The 8177-nt window shown below is 29.6% G+C and overlaps 1 protein-coding gene across 1 annotated transcript in view; it reads right to left on the reverse strand.

The window, feature by feature from the left end:
- Positions 1–1377: 1377 nt before the first annotated feature.
- LOC112500975 (bidirectional sugar transporter SWEET17-like) overlaps positions 1378–8177 on the reverse strand; it is a 15339-nt gene continuing 8539 nt past the window's right edge. The window contains exon 6 of the mRNA XM_025104598.1: positions 1378–1542. Within this exon, the coding sequence (XP_024960366.1) occupies positions 1378–1542 (165 nt within the window). The remainder of the gene's footprint in view (positions 1543–8177) is intronic.

Raw genomic sequence — 8177 nt, forward strand, 5'->3', positions numbered from 1 at the left:
AACATTAGACATTTGATCTAATTCAATCCAATTCAATAGATGATTGGGTCAAAAAGGTTCTATTCATTGGATATTACTATTGGTTATCCATTTGATCGGATTGGATTCATCCAATATTTTGATTCAATTGCCAACCAGTTATTCATATATCTTCTTAAGTAATTAAAAACAATGCATATGAATATCAACTAAAAAACAATATCGTAAAATATTAATAATTATATATAATTATTAATTGGATTGTCACCAAATTGGATCGGTTCGGTTTTATTAGATGTTGGATTGTCATCCAAGAACTGGCCGATCCATGTCGGAAGTTGAAATTTTGGATCTTATCCGCTGCAATTACAATTGTACATCCAATATGATCGGTCGGTTCTAATTGAATGGTCGATTTAAATTGGATTGGATGACTTTATGACCCATCCATAAAAAATTAAATGTAACAAAAACACTATTTGAATAGCTTAAAAATCTCATTTTATCATTTCGATTTATTTATTTTTTAACTTTAATTAATTCATAATTTTTATCAAGTTTTATACGATTTTCTTTCACTATTTTTAAGCACTTTTGATAATATTATTTTCACAATTTTCATCAAATATCATATGTGACATCCACAATCGTTTTATTATTATTTTTTTTCATTATTTTTTCTCTATTTTTTGGATCCACGTTTTAAATTACATATGATTAGTTAAGTTTGACATATGATTTGTTACGTATCACATATGATCCACTTTGTGAATTTTGTACTTATCACATATAATAATACATATATAAGTATAAGTTATATACTATCAAATGTGATAATATCCGTCCGAGTATAAATCACGTATTATTACATTTGATAATATTTGTATCATAATAAAATCTATAAATGTAAATATACGTAATCACATATGATTAACAAAAATATCTACAATTATCATAGATGATTGATACGGTTATTGAACAAATTATCATAGGTGATAAAAACATATAATCAAACTGCTACAAACTTATCTTTATGATGGAATCGATTTATTATAGATTATTACAAATATATTTGAAATACAAACTCAATCCCAATTTATTAGGAATTATTCCCACAATTACAAATAATTCTATACACAAAATGACAATCATACCATTTTTAATTCCATTTAATAACATTCCATTAATTCATTTATTAAATAAGGTCTACAACCCATAATCCTTTTTGCAAATTAACTTGTCTCTTGCATGCTCCTCCTCTTATTATATATATATATATATATAAGAGAATATTGCCTATTGAAGATAGCTTTGAACGATATTCATCAAGAACATTGCACGTTGAAGATTCATGTAAGGCTTGTCCCATTTTGAAATATATATATATATATATATATATTATAGAGGTTCTGTGGGATTTGAAGTGGAAGATGGGAGGAGATGTTGGTGCTGGCCTCCGCTATCCAAGTCATCGAAGATAACTTTAGACGGTTTAGATTGCATGTAAATTGAATAAAGTGCAAGCTGTGCAACTCCAAGTACAAAACCAGTTCCATTTGGTACCTGTTCAACAAAAGTTTGAAACTTTTAGTATCATGGATGATGATATTTAACCTTCTCAAAAACCCAAACCCCTAAATATATTAACAAGCAATTAATGGGTTTATGTATTCTAATTCTAATGCAATAAGAAACTAATAAAAGGGTTTAATTATGTGAACAACTTAGCCATAATAATCTATACTAGCTACATTATAAGATACCTGATAAAAAAAACTCTTAAAAGTCATTTGTATACATAAAATATTGTTTATTGATACATATTACTTAGAATTCAAAAATATAAGTAAATTATACGTAAATACAATTTATTAAAGCTCTATTTTGAATTTGTGTAAGTAAGTACATATAAATATAATCAAATACATGATAAACATCTCATTTTAGATATGAAAAAGCTAAAATACAATTAGGATAATCATTATAAATTAAATTATATTATTAATTCAAAAATAAATTACTTCATTATTAAACCTTAATTAAATTATAATGAAAAATCAAATTAAAAAAATTACACAAAAAACAAGAATTTATAAATATTTAATTTGATTCTAATATCGATATTTTTTTTAAAGTTTTTATAGGATATTCAAATTTATACTTTATTCAAATATGAAAAATTAATGTTTTCTTAAAATCATATTATAACATTAACAAAGACAAAAAATAAAAAAACATTAAAATCAAGATATATTTCACTATATTATACAGATAACTTTTTATTCATTCAAAATGATAATCTCATACTTTTATTTAAAATCCTTCCTTGTCGTATTAAAGAACCCTTATCCACTCTTCCCCTAAATGCGGTTTGTTCTATGGCATGACACTTCAATATTCCAAGTCGTCTTTTTGATATTACCTAATAATTATTTCATTATCAGGATCTTATTTTTATTTAATTACATATATATATATATAGAGAGAGAGAGAGGGGGAAGTTGACGGAAGAACCCTAAAAAAAATTGAAGAACACTAAATTGCTTACAAATTATTTGTATAAACATATGTATACCGTTCAAATTAATTGTTATCAGGGTGTTCTTCAATTTTTTATTTTTTTGCGGTTTTCCTTAGGGTTGGGTTCCGATGAGAATGAGAGTTAAGGTTATAAACGTAAGAGGGATCTCTACCGTTAGATACACATTTAGAATGAGATGCATTGAGATGCAGTCAATCAGTCACCGTATCAAGCGTGATTTATGAGGGAGTTTGAGATTAAAGTTAATCACGGTCCCAGATCGCGTCTTATGCTTCTCACTTTGTATATATAAGGGCAAGAGCATGTGAGAATGAGAGTTAATGTGAGAAGGATAAGAAGAGATCTAGACCCTTAATCACCTTTAATTTCAAACTCACCTATGAACCGTGCTTGATACACGGATTGATATGGTACATCTCCGTGCATCTCATCCTTCAATTTACGAGAAGGCAAAAATCAATATAAACCTCATAATTCATTAATTAAAAAATATCATAAATAAAAAATAGAAAATAATTTAGAAATTAGGATAATCATACCATTTTGAATGGGATCAAAGTTAATTGTAACAAAAACACTATTTAAATCTCTTAAAAATCTCATTATATCTTTTATATTTATTTATTTTTGAATTTTTTAATTTTAATCAATTCATTAATTTTTTTATCAAATTTTATATTTTTTTCTAGATACATTTTTTTATAAAAAAGATTCACAATTTTCATCGAATATTATATGATCCAATATGAGAATTTTTGTATATATCATGTATGATAATATATGTCTGAATATAAGTGACGTATTATCACATTTGATAATATTTACATCACAAAAAAATCTACAAATATAAATATACATAATCACATATGATTAAAAAAATATGTAGCATTATCACATATGATTTATACGATTATTGAATAAATTATCAAATGTGATAAAAACTTATAATCAAGTTTATAAATATATCTTTGTAATAAATCGTTTTGGAAAACAAACTCAATCACGACTTGATTAGGGATTATCACCATCTCTTTAAATTAATTTAATAATATACATGGACCATATTCTTTCACGCCTTCTGCAAATTAGGTTGTTTCTCGTATGATCATCCCCCCCTCTCTCTCTCTCTATATATATATATAGAGAGAGAGAGAGAGGGGTGAAGGTTCAAATACAAACTAATCTCAACCGTTCATCTATTCATGAATAACTGGTTTAAAAAATATCTTGATTTTTTTCTAATATAAAATGTTGATCATAGTTAATTAAAAAACTCTAATCATTTTCTATAACATTCAAATAATAATAATAAATGAACCTTATTTGTTCAATGAATATCTCAATTAAATGGTTTGTATGAATAAGATGATTTGTATTTTAAACCTTATATATAGGCGTAATCATTTATTAACCCATTAATTTGTATTAATTTACAAATTAATATGTGCCATTGTTTTTTTTTTTTTTTGTCAATGGTTATAGTAAATTGAAGGTTATAAACTTGATGAAAAAGGAAAAAAGTTAAATGTAATTAAATGTACGACAATTTTGGAACAAATTGTTTTTTATTTTTGGAAGATAAATTCAAATATTTTTGGAATTAAATTTCTTTCGTATGGTTTTGTTACAAAAAAATCTACCAAAGTTCATTAATGAAACTAGAAAGTGAACGGCATAATTAAGGTAGTTTTTACAAAGTTTATAAGTGAAACAATGATTTTTGTTTAAAGTTCATAAAACTACTTTTGTGTATGAACTATGGTCGTTTCAAAGTTTTTACCTAAGTTCATAGGTAAAATAATTATTTTGTTTATAAAGTCCATATATGTTTTTTTTGTTGCAAGATTTAGTTTTATGATCTAGGTATGAATGATTTGCAGGAAAAGATTTGAAGTTGAAAAGTTCGAATTTTAGAGAGAATGAGATTATGAAATGTGTAATTAAGTGAATGATAAAAAAATATGATAAGTGAACAAGATAATTTTTGGTAAGTGCATGAGATAAATTATGGAATGTGATAATTAAGTGAATATAGTATCAATACATGAAAAAGACAAAAATATACCGGTTTGTGAAGCTAATACTAATTAATGGGTTAACAAATAATTATGCTTATATATATATATATATATAGAGAGAGAGAGAGAGAGAGAGAGAAAGAGACTTGGGATCATGTGAGATCATGTTGTTTTTGTGAGACCCGTGAGACCATTTTTTTACAGTTAAAACTTCATAGCAAAACACTGTGAAAGTAACCTTCACAGTTTTTTTGTTGTAAAGGTTGAAATTCTTTTTACCTTCACAATGTTTTTGCTGTGAACTTTCAAGTGTAAAAATGTGGTCTCATGGGTCTCACAAAAACATACTGGTTTTACATGAACCCAATCATATATAACGTGTTAATGTTACGTTATATTTTGTGAAAAGTGATGAAGATGACATAACTTAATTTGTTCTTTCACTAGCTTTTGTGATTAGGGACAACTTCACACGATATAAGGCAAAACCTTTGAAATATGTCATGTAAACTTTATATTTCTCACACTTCCGAAAAAGGTATTTCTCACTTAACCTAATATATGTATATAATGTTTACATGATATATATATATATATATATATATACACACACACACATACATTGGGCTAGGTTCAAACGAAAAAGCAGTCAATTTATGAGAAGACGAGAAGTTCCAAAAATCATATATGATTACACGTGATACGAAAAATTAATCGTATATGCTTAAACACATCTTGCGTTGACCGCCACATATGTGTCATGAACATCCCTTACAACTTTTGGTCGCGTTCGCTAAGTTGTCTGCATCCATTTTGGATGTGTTTATGATAAATATAAAGATTGAAGATTGTGATACACCATATCACATCCCTTAATCTATGCCTCCAATTCACATCCCTTGATGTATGCCTCAATATCTTTTGATTTGATTCTTGTATTTATTTTTGTGATCATCTAAAATATTTGTTTTCATTTTTCTGTAATTATAAATACATGTTAACAACGTTGTAATAGACAAGTTCTTTTCCATCAATTTCTAGATGGTATTAGATCTCTAATTGATCAATTCTCCTAACCTTGATCTCCTATGACACAACCCTTATTCGTCTTATCTCAATGGCCTTCAATGATCAATACTTCATCCCAAATAGTACCGAACCCAACAATCACTCACTTAGGTCTCCTCACTCTTCTAACAAGGCAACCCCGCCCCTACCAAGGTCGTTGTCAATGGTGTAAAGAGGATTAACATTATGTCATCCAATACTTCATTTTTTTCCAACAATTTCCTCAAGTAGTACCACCTGCTTCATCCTCTCATAAACCTGTGTTCGAAAGGTATTAACAACCACTTCACAACCCTAGAGCCTATATTGTCAATGCCCCGTTTTGACCTATTGGTGGTTACTTGATAGAGGTGCCTCTCATGACGTTACCAACAATCTAAAGACGCTTTCCCTAGATGTTCCTTATGTTGGTAGTGACGAACTAGTCATCGACGATGGACTTCCAATATCAAACATTGGCTTCACATCTCTTCTCATACCCTCTCATTGTTTTCGCTTAAATAATGTTCTTCATGTTCCTCCCATGCCTAGAAACATAATCTCCATCTCACAATTGTGTCATTAATGCCTCCATCACGTTCTTACCTAACTTATTTCTTGTGAAGGACATACAAACAGGAGCTACACTACTTTAGGGTCCAACTACTTCTGGAATATATGAATGGCATCCTTTTCGCCCAACCATCAACTACGCTTCTCTATCTACAACCTTCGACTAACATCACAGATTAGGACACTCGTCTTTCTCTGTTGTTAAGAAAATTAGTACTATTTTTAACCTCTCGATTCCAATTTCTCCTTCAAATTGCAATGCATGCGATTGCAATAAAAGTCATAAGCTTTCATTCTCTCAATCTACTATTAGGTCTAATAGGCCATTGGATGTTATTTACAATGATGTATGGACATCTCCTATCTACTCCTATGATGGTCAGAAATATTACACCATCTTTGTTGATCACTATTCTTAGTATGTATGACTCTATCCCTTTAAAAACAAATTTTCCATAAAAGATGTTTTCATCCTTTATAGCACTAGTTGAAAAATATTTTAGTCGTCATTTCATCACTTTCTATTTAGATAATGAGGGAGAATATGAAAAACTTAAAACCTTTTTCTTGCTATACATGGCATCACTCACCTCACATCCGCTCCCCACACACCTCAACATAATGGTTATTTGGAGTGTCGACATAGACATACTGCCGAAACAGGGTAGCTCTTCTTCATCATGTCTCCATGCCCCTTAAATATTGGTCTTTAGTATTCTCAACTGTCGTTTACCTTATTAATAAATTACCTACTCCAAATCTTGTGCACCAATATCCCTTTTCACAAATTTTCGGCTTTACTTCACACTACATGAAATTACGTAGCTTTGGTAGCCCATGTTACCCATGGCTATGACCTTATACCTCACACAAACTCGATCAACAAGTCAGCACCATGTGTATTTATTAGGTATTCTTCCACCCAAAGTGCCTACTACTTTCTTGATCTCAAAACCCACAAAATATACGTCTTACATCATGTTAAGTTTATTGATCAAACATTTTTTTAGCACTTTAACTTCTATCCACCTACCCCTTAACATTGATATATGGTGTACTATGCCTCTCCCTGTCGTCTCTCCTACTTCACATGATGTAACTACCATCTCAGAGTCAACCTCAACCCCACCTCCTCTTCCTCCCCTTCCCACTATGTCTAATACCACTCAACCTCCCCAACTATCTCGCTAAACAGTCACTCGTCTCAAAAATAAAATTTGAAAACCAAACTCTAAGTAAAACATCTACATCCATCTTTCTAGTGCCACTAATGAACCTACTACAATCTCACAAGCTCTTAAATTCTTTCATTGGCAAAATGCCATGCAAGTCGAGTATGATGCACTTATTCACAATCATACTTGGGATCTTGTTCCCCCATTTCCCTCTCAAAATTGTGTTGGTTGTAAATGAGTATTTTAAACTAAATAGAACCCTGATGGCATGATAGAACCTATAAATCCGGTTTAGTGGCTAAAGATTTCCATCAATGTCACGATCTAGATTATAATGAAACATTTAGCTTCATTATCAAACTTTCCACGATCAGAGTCATCCTTTCTTTAGCTGTCACTTTAGGTTGGTCTCTGTGATAACCGGATCCTGGTTATCACTCAAGGTAAATAATATGTGATTATCTGATTAAATGATTACGTGATAGCATGATAAATTGATACATTTAGTCATGCTGGTATGTGAAAATTATGTGCATAATGTGATTATGTGTATGAAAATATATACATGGTATATGTGCTTGAAATGGATGTATATATATTTTTATATATATGCATAGTGTATGTGTGCATACATGTATGGTAAGGGCGGTTTAGCCGCCTTACCTTATTTAGAAAGTATAAATATGAGGGTGAGACCCTCATATCTCTTTTGCTTGCCATTTTTGAAGAAGTGTGTAAAAGTTTAAAGTGAGGTTGACCGGATTGCAAGTGCCTGATTTCAAGAAGTTGAATCTCATTTGATTGCATAAGGTGAGTAATTTCTAAACTCTTTTGCATAAAATT

The sequence above is a fragment of the Cynara cardunculus genome (genome assembly GCF_001531365.2).
Source record: "Cynara cardunculus var. scolymus isolate 2C chromosome LG 17, CcrdV1, whole genome shotgun sequence".
NCBI classification, from domain to species: Eukaryota; Viridiplantae; Streptophyta; class Magnoliopsida; order Asterales; family Asteraceae; genus Cynara; species Cynara cardunculus.